General features: G+C 35.5%; 1 protein-coding gene across 8 annotated transcripts in view; it reads left to right on the top strand.

The window, feature by feature from the left end:
- The window catches only part of si:ch211-191a24.3 (tensin-3), a 41912-nt gene extending 19782 nt beyond the window's left edge, over window positions 1-22130 (top strand). For 6 of the 8 annotated variants that reach the window (XM_052535068.1, XM_052535072.1, XM_052535066.1 and 3 more), the window contains 15 exons: window positions 82-924; window positions 4586-4695; window positions 4823-4952; window positions 5849-5929; window positions 13632-13773; window positions 14838-15190; window positions 15275-15361; window positions 16254-16385; window positions 17584-17679; window positions 19212-19289; window positions 19371-19448; window positions 19528-19696; window positions 20321-20389; window positions 20604-20633; window positions 20772-22130. In XM_052535068.1, the coding sequence (XP_052391028.1) occupies window positions 82-924; window positions 4586-4695; window positions 4823-4952; window positions 5849-5929; window positions 13632-13773; window positions 14838-15190; window positions 15275-15361; window positions 16254-16385; window positions 17584-17679; window positions 19212-19289; window positions 19371-19448; window positions 19528-19696; window positions 20321-20389; window positions 20604-20633; window positions 20772-20916 (2543 nt within the window). In that variant the 3' untranslated portion in view covers window positions 20917-22130. Of the gene's footprint in view, window positions 1-81; window positions 925-4585; window positions 4696-4822; window positions 4953-5848; window positions 5930-13631; window positions 13774-14837; window positions 15191-15274; window positions 15362-16253; window positions 16386-17583; window positions 17684-19211; window positions 19290-19370; window positions 19449-19527; window positions 19697-20320; window positions 20390-20603; window positions 20634-20771 lie in introns of all 8 variants that reach the window. The other 2 variants (XM_052535073.1, XM_052535071.1) reach the window with 2 other exon arrangements.
- Window positions 22131-22434: the final 304 nt, after the last annotated feature.

The following is a 22434-nucleotide window of genomic DNA, read 5'->3' as shown; positions in this document are numbered from 1 at the left end:
ATAGAGGTCAACTTTATTGCACCTGTAATTTATTGTACTAATTCTAATTTTTGTACTAACTTTTTGTTCTCTCTTTCACAGCCAAGCAAAAAGAAGGCACACACTCTCTGAGCAGTGACTCTGGACTCTCCAGCTCCTCCCAGTGGACTGGAGGACAAGCCTCTGGGCTCACAATCAGCTACAGCTCTGAGGAGCATCCCCAACTCTCCAGAGTAAACCCTGGGTTAAGTATGGAGGAGGAACAACCTTCTCCAGGCATCCTGAGATATGACCCTAAAGCCAATCAAGATGCATTTGATCATTCTAGTCATTTAAATGGTAAAGCCATGTTCATAGAGCGGGAGACAGACATTATAGATGATGACGATGACATCATTGTTCCTAATGATGCCACTGCTGCTGTTTCTGACTCTAAATACACACTGTCTTCAAAGGAAATGTCTGGTTTGTCTTCAGGTGAATGTCAGAACTCCATCCAATCAGATGATTGCCAAAGTGAAGCTCCCCCTGCTATATTTAGAGACGATGTGAATTCCTCAAACACTCTCATACACACTTCAGTACCTGCTGGATATCAGACACATATATGGGTGAAACAGCAACAATCCACGTCTTACATGCACACTTCCTCAGACGGACTGGAACACAGGGAGGAGATGGAGCTCCAAAAAGGTGCAAACAAACCTTCATTACCAGACAATGGCTTTCCGGAGTCGCAGTCCGAACCAGACAAAGATGATGAGTTTGCGACACTGGCTTTGGATGTAGATCAATCAATCGAACAGCTCAATCAGCTGATCCTGGACCTTGACCCGGACTTTGAGCCAGTCTCCACCCAGGCAAGGAGTCACATGACCCGCTCGGCCTCCCTTGACACCAATGGAAAGACGCAATCAGGTGGAAGGGCCAAATTTCTCCAGTCAGGTAAAAGCAAATCCTGTTACTGTACATTCACCAGTCCCGAATCAATTTATTTATTCCAACTGACGTGCAATCATCCACCAAAAAGTTCTAGTTATGTTTTAGAACAAAGTACTATGGCATTCCTTGAAATATAATTTCAAAAATGAAATGAAATTCCACAGTATATCAGAATTGCAAGCATTGTGTCACAGATTAAATATTAAAAGTATCATGGTATTACGATCACACTTTATTTTAAGGTCCATTTCTCACTATTAACTTACTATTAATTATGAATTTTGCCTCAATAAACTCCTTAAAGTACTGCTTATTAATAGTTAGCAAGGTAGTTGTTAAGTTTAGGTATTGGCTAAGATTAAGGATTAAAATATGGCCATGCAGAATACTACATTAATATGTGGTTTAAGTACTAATAAACAGCCAATATGCTAGTAATATGCATGCATATAATCAACTAGTAAATAGTGAGACTTGGTTCCCATACTAAAGTGTTACAGGTATTACCATCTAAGACCATTACAGCACCATGGAATTTTCAACATACATTTTGTTCATAAGTTCATTCAACTTGCATACCCAACAAATTAGCCTTTTTATTAAAAGGCAATATTTTAACCTTTTTGATTTTATAGTGTCTATAGTTATTGTTCTAAACATAAAACGCATAGTACAATGGCAATTTATATAAAATACTTTTTGAAATTTGAATTGAAATAGATGTTCATAAATCCATTATTATGACTGTAAAATCAAATTAATATCAAATGCAAAGCTAACTGTAAATAGACATTAAGGCAACCAACGATTTGTTTATTACAGTTTTTTTTACATTACAGTTCAAAATTTGCTGGTCAATAATTATATTTTTTTAATTAAATTGATCAAAATGTGTGCATGTACAGACATGTATACTGTTACAAAGATTTCTATTTTAAACAAATGTTGTTCTTTTAAACTTCCTATAAATCAAATAATCCTGATAAATTATTTCAAAACATTTAAAAAACGAACCAAATCTTAGAATTGTAGTGTGTGTACAGTACAGAAACATGTACTGTATTACTCTCACATTTCAAATACATGTGCCATTTTTTGGTGTTTTCAGTGGAATTTTCTGCCTGATTCACTGGTTAATGTTTTTTTTTTATTTTTTTTTTATAATGTTTGAGGTTTCTATTGGCACGGGCCTAATTTATGTTAATAAATGCTCAAAAGCAACATACAATGGTCCTCTATGTGTGGCTCCTGACAGGTTTGCTAAAGAAAATAAAGTCCTGCCTTTCATTTCTGTGTGTGTGTGAGAGAGTGAGTGCTTGAATGTAAACATGCATGACTAGTATAGAGTGCCTGCATAGTGCTAATGCTACCTCTAAGCTTTTAAAAAATTTTTAAGTTTTAAAATTTACATAATCATATTTCTAGCAGTGTAATAACTCTGCCTTTGACAACCATTAAGTGACTCCCTAATAATGTTATGTTGGCTTCTGCTTTTTCCAAACACATCTGTGATGCAGTAATGAATGCAATACTCTGTCTCCTTTGACCTCAGCATACTGAGCGGGTCTTTTTGCTTTTGAAGTGAGTCCCTGCCTTGCATATGTCCTCTGTCTTTTCTGTTATAAGATCCCAAGGTCCTTTCGTGCTGGATCAGCTCATGTCAGAACAGCTCTGACACCTGGAATGGAGATTATTTGAGTAGAGCATGAATTCATCCTGCTGAACAGAAATCTTAGCAGTGTTATTATTACTGTAGTATGTCACCAGAAATATGCCCGGTGGTGTGTGTTTGAATACACATGGTGTAAGGGCTGAGGAATGCCTTTGAAGTGAAATCTCCTGAAACAGAAAACATGTTGTCTTTCCCCATCGTTAAGTCTCAAAAAATGTTGTTTGTCTTTACAGTGATATTTCACAGAGCTTGTACTGTTGCCCATTTGTAATGAATGTTTATGTAATTATTATGAAAAACTGGGAACTAAAATTCTGAGACCGCATTGATAATCTGGGATTATTTTGAAATAATCAATATGGGATATGGGGTGGGATAACTAATCAAGCAAATTTGTGTCATTGATCATGTGATTGTTTGTATAGTTTTTGCATCCATTGATATCAAGTCATGCTGGAGAATAACATTTTCATGTATGTTGAATGGTGCTGTTATTAAACCAAAAGACAGAAACTACAAAATAAGATATTTTGAAATTAAGATTCAGTCAAGATGTTATAATTTGTAATGGAGAAAACTGTTTAAATAGCATGGAAAAGTATGCAAAGCAGGAGCATTTTCACTGGTGGTGTCAGAAAATTATATATAATTTTCTAATATTATTTTATTTTATTAATTTATTTAAAGGGGTCATATGATGCGATTTGAATTGATTTCGAATTTGATTGTTACAAGCTCTTGGTGCATTAAAGGATCTGTAAAGTTGCAAAGACTAAAGTCTCAAATCTAAAGAGATATTCTTTACAAAAAGTTAAGACTCGTCCACACCCCCTTAAACGGCTTGTTCTAACACGCCTTCACATTTATACGTCACTATGTGGGAAGATTTGCATAGCGCCGCCCAGATGTTCACGCAAAGAAAGAAGGTGTACCTTTTATTCTCTTTTTAGTATTGTCGTTGCCGCCGACGCCATGTCATATAGATGCTGTGTGTTTCACATGAAAGCGAAACGACTTTGTTTGGCCTTCCAAAAGAGGACGATATCCTATTCGTCATGCTTGGAGCTGATCCTGGCTGGTCGCTGAGGAAATACATCAACTTTGCACTGTGGATCGCCAGATCAGCTTTCACCATGGATGAAGTGGAGTCCAGTCAAGGGTCATCACATGTGGTTGTCGCAAGCCCTATGAACGCTCTTTCATAAAATCTGCGGCCTGCACCATTCTCAAGCCGGCCTCCACTCATTCAAGCCTGCCTCTGTTCACTCTAGGCCTCTGGCCACTGCTCATTCTAGGCCATGGTGTGTGACACTGTTTTGTTGAGAAAGCAAAACGAATTAGTTTGGCCTTCCAAAAGAGGACACAACAAGAAATCATGTTTATATCATGTTCATAATGGGGTTTATGTTTATATCTCATCACTCAGACCGGACAGGGGATCACAATATGTTAAGAGGCGTAACATTTCCATCACACGATTGAGGTATTTGGCCAATCACAATGCACTGGATAGCTGGCCAATCAGAGCACACCTCGCTTTTCAGATCGATGAGCCTTGTAAAAATCAACCCATTTCAGAAGACTGAGATTAGAGGAGAAACAATAATATATAGTATGTGAAAAATAGTGTGTTTTTGAACCTCAAACCACATAAACACATTTCATTACACCAAATAATGTTCTTTTTAGCAGCATCATATGACCCCATTAATGTTTTTTGTGGAATGTACTATATCACAGCGCTGGAGTTTATGTGAGGTCATAAACTAATTTATCTTATGAAAACAAGCTTTGTTTGAGAACATGCTATTTTAGTTCATGCTGTTTGAAGCTCTTTAACTTTGTTTGATGTTGTTAGAAAATCATGTATAAGAGGGAGATCCTCCTATTTCTGAAAGACCAGTCACCATTAAATGTGAACTGTCATGCATTGAATATCAACAGTGAATGCCAAGTGAATAACTTTCTGTTTCTGTGTCTCTTTCTGTAAAGGTTGGAGGCACAAACAGCTCAGTGATGTCTCTGAATACTCTGTGCTGCAGAGTGCAGGTAGAGATAGAATGGAGAACAAACAGAGATTCATCTTTGGCAAACCATCTCTGGTACAAATGTGCACCCATTTATTACTGTACAGATACTTTTAATTGTATAGCCTCAACATTTTAAACTTTTAAATGTTTAATTTTTAAACTCAATAAAAAACAATGCCTCATATGTTTATGTCTCCAGCGAGGTCTATATCGCAATGACTCTGTTGACATTGGTGACCTTCCTCCAGAGGCTGACAGTCCACTGTGGGTAGGTCTTGATCAAGTTCCGCCCACACCAGCATTTCCTGTGACACCCCCCACTCCATATGGTAAGACTTACACTGTGTTTGATATTTGTCATATGAGGCAGCATTTCACAGTCTTATTAACCTCTGTTACTATTATAGTGTTATTACTATTTTAGTATATAACTATTACATGTATGGTCATTTATGAAAATATTATTTCTATAGCACATTTACAAAATACTTGAATTGACCAGCAGATTTTACACCAAATAACTTAAAAAATATAAACATTTACGTACACATAGATACATTAAAACCTAGTAATGTCTCTTTCTAAAAAGTCTACTCAATTTAAACACATCCACTGTCAGAAAATAATGTATGTGCAATGGAAGAGAATTACATAACTTGGGAGCAGAAAACAGAAAATGCCTGTTCACCTTTTGATCTTAAAGAATCTTCAGCTGATTCCTAAAATAAAATGTAACCAATGTAAAGATGCTAAAACTGGAGTAAAACTAGTGATCTTCTGTGCATGGGTCAAGCTAAGATAACTGGCACTGAAAAATACATATAAAACAGTCAATATACAATGAATTGCAATAATCAGTATGAAACATGACCAGATAATCAATTTCAATTTGGAAATAACTCTTGAGTTGGTAAAAAACAGCCTAAACAAAATCATTAACCTGTATATCAAGTTCCAATGTAGAGTCCAGAGTAACACACATGTTCCCAATCTGATCTGAAACACCTTGCCTAAGAAATGTACTAGTGAACAAGACAATGAATACCCTCTTGGATCAAGTGCATTATTTACAAAAGTTTTGTATCATCAGCATATAAATGATAGGAATTGTTGTATTTATGAAAAAGTCTATGGACACATATACATTGAAAATAAAAAGGTCCAAGAATAGAACCCTGTGGCACACCACTGCTTAATGTGCTTAATTGTCTCTTTCACCTTACAGTTAAGAGTGGACATGACTTCATCGCTTCAAGATCTAGCTCTCAAACCAGTAGACACTACATGAGCTCTCCAATATGGCAAGGTAATCAACTGACACAGAGGCTACATTCTTTTGCTGCTACTTTTTATATCTACAGTAGCAAAATCATGGTTATATCTGCTTGAGAGGACAAGAATGTGTGTGGATATAATTTTACGTGCCTTTAGTTGCTCCAGTTAGGAAAGCATCCAGCTGTATCTCATACAAATTTGACCTTTAAAATACCCCTGTAGCAAAGTCTTTCTTGCTGCTGTCGCAAATTCTGTGCTGCTCATAATAACTCTGCTACAGGATGTGGCCCTCTGGGTCAGGATGCATATTTCCTGTAACCTCACCAGTCAGTGCTCTGGGAACTAGAGCTGTCCTTAGAATTAAACCCAAAGTACTCAGTTTTGATGCAAGCTTACTTTATGTGTACAGCTGAACACATAACCTTCCAAAGTGTGCAAAATAAAGTGCACACATATGCACTAAACAGTTTCATCCTTGTCCAGTGTTTGCACTATTTTTCTAGAAGTTATAAGCAAAGAAAACGTCTTTGTACTCATTTAAACTAGAGTTGTGTAAATTTCTTAACTCCCTCAGACAAGTCCTTGTCAATGTTAGCATCTGTTATTATTGCAGTTTTCAGTTGCCAGTGTTGCCACCTTTGTCGACCAACTAATTAGCTCAAAAATGCTAAGTGTATGTGCAAGCTGAGTGTACAGAGTTTGCATGTTTAGAAAAATCAGACATTTACAGTTCCCACATACTGTACTTTGCTGAGGATGACATTTAAATTGTTGATTGTATACATACCCTATGCGTAAAAAAACAAGTATACCTATGGGATTTAGTGTAAATGTCTCTTTAACTAATAATATTCTGTCAGTCATTTCTTGATTTCTTTATTTACTAGTCAAAACCATATTTGTTAAAGTTATGTAAACAAAACAAACATACAAAAAAAATGTGAGTCAAAAACAGCACATTTGCAAAAACTCATCAGTTATGTAACTTTTATGGGGGAAATACTATTGCCTGATTACATCTTAATGAGGAGGCACAGGAAAACATGGGAATAATGATAGATTGGAAGAGCGGAGAAGATGATGTTGTATCACATTATATTAAATTTTTTTTTTACTCTTTTTACATTATAAATACTTTGATAAGTATAAAAACGTTTACAAGCAACTACAAATCTTAGTATTAAATGTTTTTATACTTCTTAAATTATCTTCAAGTCAGATTACCTGTTTTATAATCCAATTTCCAGCATTACAAGATTTATATTTTAAATATAAAAAAATAAAGTGATCATGAAAAAGATTTGTTTCATTAAACATGCCCAGCCTCCAGCAAGTTTGGTCTAGAGGAGGGGAGGACGGCTTGTTTAATTTCCTGATTTGGGAAGATTTGGAGGTTATGTAACAGTAGTCCATCTATGTTTTAGTGTCTAAATAAACAGGAGAAAAGGTCTTACAGCCGAACTCTCACTGACAGGCATATGTAAATATTTACACAGACGTTTGAGGGGGAAGGAAGAGGAAAGCATGGCCTCTTTAAAGGTCACCTGAGGGAGTGCCTCTATGTGTAGGCTACACTGTAGTTCTGATGCAGAAGTATAAATCAGTCTTTTATACAGTCTGATTAAGCAGGAACAATTTAAAGTTTTCTATTTGAATATGTTTTCATATTTTAAAATGCACCCTTGCTGAATAAAATCTCACTGACCCAAAACTTTTGAACAGTAGTGTATACAAAATAAGTAAACAACTTTAAACAAGATAAATTCACTAGAGAAGCAAGAGGTAACAAGACATATCTTGAATAGAGTCTGTGACCACCAGGGAAAAGCAATTCTGTCTTACATTTCTTGAATAAAATTTTGATTTCGTTTTTTAATTTGCACAGATTTTGTTTATTTGTTAGATCAGTAGTCAAACAAGTGAAATGATCTGCTAAAGGAAAGTCACATTTAAGTCAAAATACACATATTGAAGATTCTCGTCTGAGAACTCTTCATACTGTATATTGTGAATGTTGCTTCCCGGGTAAAGATAATGTTTTTAATGTATTTACCCCAAAAAACGACCACAGTATGTTTTAAGAATATGACTGTTTTGCATAGAAGCAGATGTGGTGAGCAGCAACACATGGTGGTCCATAAAAGGCCATCCTCACCCCTGACCCCAGTGCTGGCGTTTGGTTAGGTGAAACAGACTGTGAGAGTCTGCAGAGAACAATGCTTGAATGGGCTATCAAAGGCAGGAGAGCACTCATGAACTCAAATGGTAATGAAGCCATGGGGGGTTTTCACTACCTTTCTCTCTCATGCCAGTTGGGGGCAGTCGTCCTCCCTCCCTCTTCCTTTTCTTTCTGCCCTCCCCCTTCCCTCCCTCCTCAAAGCTGGAGTCAGTCAACCAGTGGCACTGCTGGAAGAATGAAGTAGTTTTCCATCTGGGGTTTAACAGAATTCCAAAACCTCAATGACTTCATTCAGGCTAGACACAGATGATTAGAGAGAGAGGGTAAGGGGACGGAGTTGGACAGAACAGCAACTGTGTGATGTGATGGTCATAGTCAGTGTTTGTGCCGGGAAGAGAAAGAGAGAGAGAGAGAGAAAATGTGAGGTGAAATAAGTGACAATGTAGACATTACAGACTCGGAGCAGTGAAAGACTGAAAGCGTGCAGGAGCTTCAGAACACAGCAGGGTCCGGCAAGTTCAGCCCATCTTCTGTGGATGAGTTTCTTTTGAGGAATACTTCAGCATGACTGCTTCTCTAGGTATGTGGGGAAAGATTTTGTGCCATTCTGACAAACTTTTTGAGTTGTGCTTGTGTTTGTGCATGTGTTTGAGCATTTGCTTGTGTGTTTGTATGCTGATGCATCAGCCATTTGCTGTAGCCATCTCTCTCAGACTTGAATAGTCTTCTTGTCAGCATGAGGTCAATGTGAACACCCCCTCATCATGGACAAAACCTTCTCTTCTCTTAGTGCATCTTTAGTACACTGCAAATCATTAGAATCAGTGTTTCAGTCCTGTTTTCCAGTAAAAACATTTTAACGTTCTCTGTTTCTCATGACATGAAAACTTGTTTGCGACAAAGTGTCCTTATTATGGATGAAATATTTATCTTGTTTTAAGAATATATTAAATTAAATTCAGTAAATAAAAGAAATCTGCCTATACCCAGCAGCTGGGTAAAAAATAATAAATAAATCTCCCAGCAAAAAAGACACAATGAAATGATGATTAAATAAATAAATAAAATAAGTTTTTTAGAGTGTAGGTCATATATTTGGAGTTTACCTCATAATAAAAATGTAAATAAAAGAACTAAATATTAATAATAAATTAAACTAAAATAAATATAATTGCAACTTTTTATCATACAAATTTTGTTTAATTTTTCCTCACTATTAATATCTCACAATTTAGGCTTTTTCTTTAGAATTTTGCATTTACAGTCTGTTGTTATCTCAAAATTTTTGGGGGATAAATATTGTAAGATATAAATGACATATTATATATTTGGAGATTATGTTTATGTATATGGGTGATGTGTGTGTATGTGGTACACTCTTTTGGTTTGTGAATGTTTCCTGTCTCCGCTGGCCCTTAGACTTGGAAACTTTCTCTGGAGATCTGAAAGTGTTATTTGCATTGCCAAAACTTCACTGATGAAGACAAACACTTTTCAGCCCCAGTGTTTGTGCTTAAAGTACTCTAAATTTTGTTGGTTCTGTCCGTGTTTTGCATTCCTCATGTGCTTTCTCACAGAGTCAGCAGATCATACTTTACCAGTGGGGTGTTTTGTGGAAAACGTCTTGTATTCAGTCTTTTCTAAAGCTCATTTACACTTGACTTGTCCCGTAATTCACCTCAGATTGGTGATTTAGGCTTTGGCACTTTCTCATCTGGCCAGGCAGATTTATCAAGTAACCATGGGAGGCCCTAAAACAAAAAGAGATGGACGTGGTGCTCTTGTCGTGAGTAAATGTGTGAGCACTCTGATGGAGTGGAGACAGTGGACACTATTCTTCTCTCTGTCTCTGGACAAAGGACAGTTTTGTTTGGGCCTGTGTCCAAATGAATGTGGATGGGGAAAGAATGTGTTATGAAATTGTAGAATGAGTCTTGGGTCAGTTTGAACTAAAATTGAGCTTAAGATTTAACAGCACACATCCAAATGATCCAAAACAAACTATTTGGTTTTTTTATTACTGGTCTTTTGCCAGGGTAGGACTCACTTTGACGAAGAATAGGATTAAATGAATATCTGAATATTTGGTTAGTTAGTCCAGTCCATTAGCTGTCTGATTGATTACATGTGTTGAATGTGTATTTTGCATTATAAAGACCAAAACAGACTCCATAGCTATTTTAGTGTGCTGAGTACCTAAGCGATGGAAAAGGTATGTGTTTTATTTTTGGTATGTTTTTTTCTCTCCTCTAAAATAAGTGGACAGTGTTGTGCAGAAGTGGACAGGTCTCATAAAGAAAAGACGTCATGTAAATTTGGTCATAAAGGCAGCTGAAGTATGAGAGGAAGCCCAGATATATAAATCAGACTAGAGTTAAATCTTATAAGAGACATATTTTAGACCATGCATCATATTGGAGAAATGCCTTTGACTGTAAAGTATTTAATTCTCATGTGTTGAATTCTCTCTTTTTATTTTCCCCTCCACACATTCTCTGTGCAGCTCAGCTTTGCAGCTTTGAACACAACAGCTGGACTTTTTTCAACTTGGCTCACTGTAAAGTGTGTGTGTGTGTGTGTGTGTCTGTGTTTGTGCATTCTTCCTTTGAATGGCGAGTTTGTTAAGTCTGTAAAACTGAAGTTGTCCTTTGTCTCACTGGCATGTGAGAGATTTAATCCTGAAAGACCTGGTCTGAGCAGACATGCACACAAACATGCTTACACACACTTTTATCATCCTTTTCTTTCATTTGCCAGCCAAATTCCAAACTCTGTAAGATGCTGATATGATGTGCAAATATTGAGGAGGGTTATGCTGTGCTTTCATGACAGCATTTAATGTAAAACAGACTGATGCATAAACATATACGCCTGTCTCTTTTACACTCTCTCTAAGTTATGACCTCATTCATTTGAAGACTACATTACATTTACATTTAGTCAGTTAGCAGATGTTACTTTTATCCAAAGCAACTTACAAATGAGGACAATAGAAGCAATCAAAAAAAAACAACAAAAGGGAATAATATGTAAGTGCTGTGACAAGTCTCGGTTAGTCTAATGTTTTTAGAATAAATAAAAAGATAAACAGGTAGATATAACAGGAAAACAATAGGAAACACTAGTATTAGATGGTTTTTGTAAAAAATAAATATATAAAAAAAAGTCAAATGAATAAAAAATGCTAGTGTTAAGGGGTAATCTTTTTATAATAAATAAAATAAAACAAGAAGAATAATAGTACTTTTGGTTTTTGATAATATTGTTTTTAATATTTTGAATTATATTTTATATTTAATTTAAAGGTATTTTTATTTTTTTGTGTATTTTGATATCTTTTAATTACTTTTTAATATGTCTGTATAGTTTTTATTATCATGTTATTATTTGATGTATTTTTAAATAAACATTTTAATTTTAGTACTTCAACGAAAACTAAAGGAATATGAGAAAAATTATATATATCTATTATATATATACACACACACACACACACACACACACAAACACACACACACACACACACATATATATATATATATATATATATATATATATATATATATATATATATATATATATATATATATATATATATATATATATATCAAGCACAAGGTTTGGGGTTCGATTCCCCGGGAACACATGATATGTAAAAATTGATAGCCTGAATGCACTGTAAGTCGCTTTGGATAAAAACATCTGCTAAATGCATACATTTAATTTTAATTTTAATTTAAAATTATTTCAAAATATATAAAAGTAAAAAAGCATTTAATAGTATATACTTTTCCCTTTAATAATTAAATTAAATATATTAAAGAAAATATATTGAAAACAAAACAACATCTTATATTAAATTAAACTCTTTCTTTGAGTGAGAGGCATGTGAAGTCATTTGTAAGTAGTTCTTTCTGTAAAACACATTTTTTGACATTGTGTACCTTCTCCATTTCATCCAAGAGTTAATCTCCAAGATTGCGTTTTGAAAGCCTGTATAACCAGAAGCATCTGCATTCATATTTTGAGAAATAAAGTGCAAGTTTCAAAACAAACCTGGGATGCCTGACATCTTAAAGTCAGTGCTGCTTCATTTTTGGCATGTAATAAGTTTCTTGTTAGCCCCTCAGACCTCTTTCTTCTGTCTGGAAGGGTCATCTAGATCTTCTCTTTGAAGAGCTGGTACAGTTCAGCAGATCATTGACCTCTTGGCTGCAATCCTCATGTGACCTTGACATCTGTTGATGCCGTTGGTTTCTGGAGAATTATGTTTGGATGCCTTTCTGCTTCATTTGAATCCATTTGTTGACTTAAATGAACTGCCATGCAAGTCCAGGCTGGTTTATTCAGTTATTCTGTTTTATTTTGCAGATTTAGCTTGAGGATCAGTGTAGCTGTGCTTTTCAGTAGTAAAAGTTAACTAGTGAAGTTGGTGGACCAGCATGGGTCTTTCAGGTGAAGCTAATTGCTGGTTAAGCTAGTTAAGAAGCCTGGTGGGACACCAGCAAACCAGCATCCCATGCTGACCACCTGCATCAATACACAACATGTGCCGGTGAGCAGCTGTGTTGCTGTTTTGATCTGAGAGAAGCAAACCAGATGAATCTCTGCGAAGCAGTTTTGGGATTCTGTGTCTTGGTAATGAGTTTCAGTTTTTTTTTTTGGTTTTTGTTTTTTGGGAGGGTCACAAGATCTATTTTGGGAACACTTTAGACTCTTCTGCCTCTAGATGTTGTTTGTGTGTTTGTCTGTGTTTTCCTGTATTCTTGATTACGTTTTCAAAGACAACATCTCCTTGACAACCATCACATGATGTGGTTAGGAGTGTGGTCATGGCTGAAGAAGGAGCCGCTATCATGCTACAGCATATGCTTTGATTAGTAAAACATTGCATTGTCTGTTGAAAGAAAACATTTGTGAGGAGTCCAGCATAAAGGGCTGTTGCTAATTGCATTTTCTATAACTATGGAATGGATGATTACTTGGGACTGTTGGTTACATTTGCAATACTGAGAACAACAATCCTGTTTCCTTCTTGGAGTTAAAATTTCAAAGATGTGAATCCATTTCTTCATGGGGGACAATAAAGCCCATTATTTTGCCGCTAACTGCTGCCTAAAGCTATATTTTTAATTGCAGATATGTTTTCAAAGATCAAAGAGGATAGACTACAAAATCAATTTGATTATATCCAGCCAGTTTCCACATAGAGAGCGAGCGAGCGAGGGAGTGGGAGACAAACAGAGAGAAAATCCTGCAGGGTCCCTCCCCTGTGGTTTGTTATGCACCATCTGAAGAATGCGTGTGCATGGGTTTCTGCCAAAACCACGAGCCCAACTCCTTTATAAGATTCTGTCTAATAATACCACTTGATTTATATCCTGGATTTGGCAACTAGTAGCAGGTTGCACAGTGCAGGTCTTCAAATATTTTGTGGGCATGCGATAAGACATTGCTCAAGCCAAATGGAATCTTCCAGAGAAAGTGGTTGAAGGTGTGTGTGTGTTGTGTGTGTGTTCGGGCCTTTAAAATCCTGTTGTGTATTTCCTTGCAGAGTCAAGAGGATATGTGGACAGCATATCATCTGATGGAGAGCTCTATCACTCTGATGTCACAGGAAGTCCCACCTCCTGTCAGAGGATGTTTGGATCCATGCACTCTATCTCCACCCCCAGCCCACTGGTCAACACAGACAGGTACTGTCCGTCTGTCAATCAACCAACCACAGCAGTCAATAGTGATGATGCACAATATAGCAGTTCCATGTCAGTTAACAGTTGATATTGGGTATTTACAGTAACTGTGCATGTACATTTTTCCTAATTTCATTTTTAGATTACCCATACCTTTACTATAATTAAATGTTCATTAAATCTTTTAAAATGCTCATTTAATTTAATAATGCAGTAAAATGTAATCTTCACTTGTAATTCACTTGTTTAGTATGTAGTATTTAAAAGTAATGGCTGATTTCTTGTATTTTCACATTTAAATAAATATAAATAATGTATACTTTTAATTTTATTGAGAAGGGACACACTGGAATGAACAAAAGTGACATTAAAGACATTTATAAAATGACAACAACAACAACAACAAATCTAATAAATGCTGTTCATTTTAAGTAAAAATGTTTCTTATAGAATCTTGAAAAAAAAAAAAAAATCATAGTTTCCACAAAATATTAAGCAGCACAACTGTTTTGAACATTGATAAACATTTTTAAAAGTATAATGGGACAATGAAGACTGGAGTAATGGCTGCTAATAAAATCTAATTTGCCATCACAAGAATAAATTACTTTTGTAAATATTTTCAAATAGATATCAGTTCATTAAACTGTAATAATATTTCACACTATAATAGTATTTTTGATCATATAAATGCAGATCATAAGAGTATGTAAACATAAATTGTATATAAATGTATATTATACAAATCTTAAAATATTAATTATATGTATATAATACTTATAAAAATATAAATCTTATAATGATATAAAATTTCTTATGTATGTTAACAATTTCTGACTAGGTAATAGTATCGGCCAAATTTTTTATATTACTGCATTATATTACTTTTATATTACCTCTCCCACCTTTCTGAAGTAAATGCTGGGTTTTCAGTAACAACAGGCTGCATGTGTGGTCTAATGTGTATCTAGTCTATATTTAACGATGTATAAACACATGGTGGGGTGTGTTTGTCTATGCACAGGATATGTAAGATAACTCTGTGCTGTTTTCTCTTCTCCGTGCAGTCCCACCCTCGCTCATTCCTGGTTAGAGGGTGGATCCAGCACCCCCTTGAGTCACTACACCCCTCAGCCCTCCCCACCCCTCACCCTCTCGGCCCCAAACTCCCACAGCTCCCCTCGGGGAGCACCCTGTGGCCTGTCCTCCTCTCTGGATGTCGAGAGCCTGGAGAGCAGCCTTCTGGAGGCGGTGGAGGGTCTGGAGGCTCTGGGTCTGGATGTGGCTCAGCCTCCCCTTCTGCCCCTGAAGAGACGAGGGACTGAAGGCTCAGAGACCATGTTCCCGTTCAGCAGGAGTGGAATCAGCACGTCCTATGCCAGTCACAACACCTCACCCACCAGATCCACACCAAGTCCAGGTTTGTAGCATGTCTGTCTGGAAGCACACACAGACAACTAGATTAAAACGTCACATGCTAATGTGATATTATTCTTATTTGCAGATTTCATGGCCAGTAAACCAGAAAATGTGAAGTTCGTTCAGGATACGTCAAAGTTTTGGTACAAGCCAGATATCTCAAGAGAGCAAGGTAATAATATTAGAGCCTCATTAGGCCTTAGTTGAATTTGGAGGCATGTTAAATATGATTATGGCTGTGAGGGATAAACAGTATCGGTCAAATGTTTGGGGTAGTTATGGTTTTTTTATGTTTTTAAAAGGATTCTTGTTATTCCTGTGATGGCATAGCTGTATTTTCAGCATCATTACTCATCATTACATTACAGTCTTCAGTGTCACATGATCCTTCAGAAATCATTTTAATATGCTGAATTGCTTTCAAGAAACATTTATTATTATTTTCAATCAGTTGATTGAAAACAGTTATGCTGATCAACATTTAAGTGGAAACTGGTAAATTTTTTCAGGATCGTTTAATGAATAGCAACTTCCAAATATTTATTTGAAATAGAAATATTTTGTGACATTATAAAAGTCTTTGCTGTCACAATGTGTTTTTGTTGAATTAATCTATTCATTTCTTTCCCTCACGGCTTAGTTTTTTCACTTACCTCTTTTTTTGAAGCAGACTGAAAGTAGTTCAGCTGTTTTCAATCATATTAAGCAATGGAAATTCTTTTTAAACTCCTTTTACTAAATTAATTTGTTCAGATTTATCTGAATCCTTGCACAGATGCCAGTGATGATTTTTGTAGCAGCATTCTATGTAATATTATTGATTTTGTACAAAAATATTATTTTTGACAGCAACTGCTTTTCATAAATTTGGCTTCTGTGAAAGTTTTCTGTTTATTGGTGGTTTATAATGTAAATTGATCACTTGAATGTTCTCAAAAGAGCTTCCATTACTCCATCGCTGTCTATCCCAGCTAAGGTTTATAAGCATTAATTTCTCTTTGCTTCTTTATTTAAAATGACATATATATATATATATATATATTTACTTTTTTTTTTTTTTGTAGCTATTGCCATTCTCAAGGATAAAGAGCCGGGGTCCTTCATCATCAGAGACAGTCACTCTTTCAGAGGAGCTTACGGATTGGCCATGAAGGTGGCCACGCCCCCACCGTCCATTCCACAGCAAAGCCGAAAAAGTAAGAGAACGCTCCATACATTGTACTTTTTATGACAGCTCTCACATTTCCACTCACTTGAGCTGAACGATGACGGAATGCCTGCAAACTGTTCGGGTTTTGATAGCATACTTCATGTGATTTAAAAAGTACTTTGTGTGGAAAATATCCGAGCACGGCTCCAGATTTGAGACCAGTGGTTTGTAATGGCCAGCACTTTGTCAGCACATGAACTGTCCCCAGAGTCTGAATGTACAGGGCAACTCCTGGAATGAACTGCAGTGAAATATTTGATGGGGTTTAAGACCCTGGAGAGCAGGATGTCCCAGCACTATTGTGTGAGGAACAGCTGAATGAGTGTGAACACAGCTGGAGCATTCATATCCAGAGCCCCTCCGTAAACACAGCGTGTTTCTCAATCAGAGGAAGAAAGGGAGACACACACACACGCACACACACACACACACACTGTCAGTCTCTTGATTCAATTCTAGATGGCTCCTCAACAGGGGGTTTCACACAGTATTATGCTATCTAATTTATTTTTTCATGATAAATTAAATTTAGCTCTGTCTTTTGAGATAAGAGTTCATTGTGTGATAACATACTCACAGTCTATTTTCAATAACAGATGTGCGTGGTGTTCAGAAACGTGGCCTGGCCAGTCATGGTGAGGCAGTGAGGAGGAAGTAGGATACATGCTGTTGTTCCTAACTGCTAGATGAACTAATGATAAGAGTAAAATACAGGAAGAAGTCCTGCAGAAGGATCTCAGAACAAGCTGCTGAAACGCTCTTTATAACAACATCCCTGATCATTTCAGAGCTACTTTCATAGTTTGTACAGCACATTTAGTTTTGTTTACATTCTGGCGATGTTGTCATTGAAGGAGTTATATATTAAACCCATATCAGAGCGCTATTTCTCATTTCACATATGATGTGAGTAAAGCACAGCAACAAAAAACAGTCAGATTCATTCTAAGCGTCAGTGAGAGTGTGGGAAATGCTTATTAAAACAAATAATAATAATAATAACCATTTGATTCTTTTGATTCTATCTTCTATATATAAATGGGTCTTTACAAATCTGGTCAACACCTCTGCATCCATTTCGTCCTGACATTACATATGTGCTGTGATTGCTTTGGTAATTAAAAATAATTGTACTCATAAACTCATAACTAATAATCTTCTCATTTCCTGTTGTGTGAGCACAGTGGGCGATCTGTCCAGTGAGCTTGTGCGGCATTTCCTGATCGAGTGCACATCTAAAGGAGTGAGGTTAAAAGGCTGCCCCAACGAACCTTATTTTGGTAAGTATCTTTTAAGGTCCGTGTGAATGTTAATGAAGACATGAGGCCTGGTTCTTTAATCACTGCATGGTCAGGATCTCCCTCTAGTGGCTGTAATCAGGAGCATCATACAATAGTTTCCCTTTTTTTCACTTACTCAAAAGATCAGGTTAGCAATATATACAGTACAGACCAAAAGTTTGGAAACATTACTATTTTTAATGTTTTTGAAAGAAGTTTCTTCAGCTCATCAAGCCTGCATTTATATTTGATCAAAAATACAGAAAAAAACAGTAATATTGTGAAATAGGATTACAACTTAAAATAATAGTTTTCTATTTGAATATACTTAAAAAAAAAAAAAAAAAGCTGAAGCATCAGCATCCCTACTCCAGCCTTCAGTGTCACATGTAACATCCAGTCTATTACATGATCATTTAGAAACCATTCTAATATTCTGATTTATTATGAGTGTTGGAAACAGTTCTGCTGTCTAATATATTTGATGAATAAAAGGTTCAAAAGAACTGCATTTATTCAAAATAAAAATAAAATTCTAATAATATATATTCTGATAATATATTTTCTTTACTATCACTTTTTATCAATTTAACACATCCTTGCTGAATAAAATAATTGATTTTATTAAAAAAAAAAAAAAAAAGAAAGAAAGAATTACTGACCCCAAATTACTGACCAGTAGTGTATATTGTTATTACAAGATATTTATATTTTAAAAACATAGCTTCTTTTTTTTTTTTTTTTTACTTTTTATTCATCAAAGTATCCTAAAAAAGTATCACATGTTCTGAAAAAAATATTAAGCAGCAGAACTGTTTCCAACTTTGATAATGAATCATCACATTAGAATGATTTCTAAAGGATCATGTGATAATGATCCTAAAATTCAGCTTTGCATAACAGAAATAAATGATAATTTAAAGTATAACAAATTTTAAAACAATTAGTTTAAATTGTAATAAAATATCACAATATAAAAAAAAAATCTGTATTTTTGATCAAATAAATGCAGGCTTGATGAGCAGAAGAAACTTCTTTCAAAAACATTAAAAATAGTAATGTTTCCAAACTTTTGGTCGGTACTGTATATAAGAAATTAATACCTATATTAAACAAGGATGCATTGAATTGATCAAAAGCGGCATTCGTATTGTTGGAAATTATTATTTAGAACTTTCTATGCATCAAACAATACTGAAAAAAAATTCAGCATTTTCAGCATTGATGATAAAAATAATATGTATTTACTGAGCACTTAATCAGTATATTACAATGATATTGGAAGGATTATGTTACTCTAAATACTGGAGTAATGATGTTATTGCAGAAACTAATTACACTATAAAATCAATTAAAATCATTTTTTTGAATTGTAATAATATTTCACAATATTTCTGTATTTTTAATCAAATAAATGCATCTATGCTGAGCATACATTTTAAAATTATTGCAACAGCCATGCATTGGTATTGTATGGAAAATATGGTAAACCATTCAGCTAAACTTACTAATATTGTTTCTTGTATGTACAGGGAGTCTCACAGCTTTGGTGTGTCAGCATTCAATCACACCCTTGGCTTTACCCTGCAGACTCATCATCCCAAAGAGAGGTATGGTATAATATTAGTGTGTGTGTGTGTGTTTGTGTTTTATCTTTTTAGTGTTTATATGCTAACAGAAGCCTGTTTCAGACCCTCTGGAGGAATTAAATGAATCTTCATCACAGACGTCTACAAACTCTGCAGCCGAGCTTCTCAAGCAGGGAGCAGGTAGAGTAATATCTGTGTGCATGCTGAACAATATCAGTGGTTATCTCATGCATGTGTTAACGTGTGTGTTGTTGCTCAGCGTGTAACGTGTGGTTCCTGGGCAGCGTGGATCTAGAGTCTCTGACAGGAGTTCAGGGTGTCCAGAAGGCCACCACTGGGATCTTCAGCATGGACCCAGCACCCACATCCACCGTCGTTCACTTTAAAGTGTCTGCACAGGGAATCACCCTCACAGACAACCAGAGGAAGTCAGTCTGTCTCTTTATATTTCTGGTTCTTAACTTGATTTTATATTTTGTATAAAGTTCTGAGTTATATTTAGATGGGTTTAGGGGGAGATAGTGATAATGTAATGTCATCAATGAAATGGTGCATTTAGGTTAGTGATTTTTTCTGAGTAACGTTGTAATGGAAATGTTGCTATTTTAAACTAATCTTAATGTAAAGTTGTGTAATGAGAACTGTTCAAATGTTTTTAAAAGTGTCTTAGGCTTACCAAGGTTGCATTTATTTGATCAAAAATACAGTTAAACAGCAACATTGTGAAATATTATTCCAATTTAAAAGAACTGTCTTCAGCTTGTATATAATTTAAAATGTACAGTAGTGGATTCGTGTGATGGCAATCAACAGTCATTACTCCAGTGTTCAGTATACTTTTTTTCAGGATTCTTTGATAAGAAAGTTCAAAAGAACAGCATTTCTTTTAAATAGATAAAAATAGATATATATACTGTTACTTTTGATCAAATGTAAGGCTTCCTTGGTTAATAAAAAAAAAAAAAAGTAGTATATATTTATACAAAGAATCATTCTATATGCATAGACATATAATGCTGTCCTGAGTTTTTTATATTACTGTGTGTTTCCAGATTGTTCTTCAGGAGACACTATGCTGTCAACACTGTGATATTCTGTGCCCTGGATCCTCAGGACAGGAAGTACGTAACACACACACACACACACACACACACACAGTGCACCCTTGTTTGAACATTTGTTTGAATGCTTTTCATTCATCATCTAGTCCATACAATACATACAATTAATGCAAATTTGTCTTAAAGCTTCCTTAAATTGTTACATTTATGAAGAAAAATGTAACCGTCACACTTTACTTTACTTTTAATGGGATGTTCTGATTTCTGTTCACAGGTGGACACGGGACGGCTGCACAGCTGCAAAGTAAGTCTTCCTTCATCACCTTCTCACTCTGTGTTGTCAAATCCCTGTTTTAATCAGACTATCTCCGTTCTGATGTAGTGCTAGTAATGTATTTGAGTGTGTACATTTATTATGTGTGTGTGGATCTTTGGACAACAGGATCTTTGGCTTCATTGCGAGGAAAAGTGGTAACAGCACAGAGAATGTGTGTCACCTGTTTGCTGAGCACGACCCCGAGCAGCCGGCCAGCGCCATTGTCAACTTTGTCTCTAAGGTGATGATCGGCTCTCAGAAGACCAAATAGAAAAAACATACGCAGAGGTTCCTGATGAACTGGGACCAACTCCACATCTTCAACTTCAGATGTAGAGGAGCCAAACGGATTTACATTTTTGCTACTGTAATGTGACCGCTTTTATGCACTGATGGCGTTGAGACAGTAAAACATCAGTATTGGAATGGACAAAACTTTATTTTATGTTGGATTCTCCATTTATTTATTTTTTTGACAAGATACACAGGGACCGCGCTAAATGCCATTGGGATTGTATTTTATGGGTGGGCTACCTTTTTTTTTTTTTTTTTTTACAAGGCCCAGGACAACATTTCCACTTGTCCCCCCTAATGATGGACAAGAAGATCCCTTCCACAGGAAGTCTTTGAAATCTATGCGGCACTCTTGCATCACAGGACACATCCAGAAGGGGGCGCCACATTTCTTCGGCTCGTTCTCACACTGCTATAAACACAAAAATATTATTTTATCTTATTTTTATTTATTATTTTGCAGTTAGGTTTGCAGTATTTCCGAGCTCCTTGGGTTTGTTTGGAAATAAAAATGTTGGAGGTGTATATGTAGATTCATATTCAGTCTGGGCACATGCAAACAAAAGATGCAGACCAAAGACCATTTTGCATATCAATTTACAAAACTGTAATGATTTTATATACGTGAATACATTATCAAATGCTACTTAAAAAAAAAAAAAAAAAAAAAAAAAATTGCTCAAAATATTCAGTTGTTGTTTATCTCTGTGTTTGTTTATAAGTGCTGAGCTCCCATTTTTAGTCAATGACAAGTGGTTTCCCTAAAAAGCATATTTGTATTGACTTTGTTTATATATTTGGAAATATCATATAACTCATATTCTGTGTATACTTATCTCTTACTCATCTATGCAAAATGAGAATTAAACCATCTTATTTGATAAACCACCCTTAGTTGAGGTAAGCATAACATAACTTTTTTCTTTCTTTCTTTCTTTTTTTTTACTGTAAAGAGGATTTTGCCATAAACATTTAACTTGGAAATCATCTGAATCAGACATATCTGAATAAACATGCATGTGCATGAAACGTTTCTTACTTTAAGAAGCAGGGACCATGTTTTCATCACAAAAGCTATTCTGTACTTTCTTTGTACTGTCTAAGGCTTTGGTTTATTTGTAAATGAATGATTTATGGACTGTATACATGCACAGAATACAATATTAAAGAAACCGTATGGTACTAAATCGAGGCAGCATTTGTCATGTACTGTGCTAAAAGAACATACTAGCTCCCTAAGACAGATTTACTGCAAACAAAACAATTGTTAAACCATGGTTACTCTACATTTTAATATACTGCACTTTAATTTACTGTAAATGCTGTATTAAAACCATAAGCATTGTTGTAGTTATAACTGTAGTAAAACCATGGTTTCTGTTGTTTTACTAAAAACCATAGTCAAACCAAGGTTACACTAGTAAAAGCATGGTTAGTTTTTGTAAGGGATCACAGTTTGACGAACTCAAAGGCACTGATTCAGCATAATGTGGTA

The sequence above is a fragment of the Carassius gibelio genome, chromosome A20, assembly GCF_023724105.1.
Source record: "Carassius gibelio isolate Cgi1373 ecotype wild population from Czech Republic chromosome A20, carGib1.2-hapl.c, whole genome shotgun sequence".
Taxonomy (NCBI): Eukaryota; Metazoa; Chordata; class Actinopteri; order Cypriniformes; family Cyprinidae; genus Carassius; species Carassius gibelio.
This window is presented reverse-complemented; position numbering and strand designations above follow the sequence as displayed.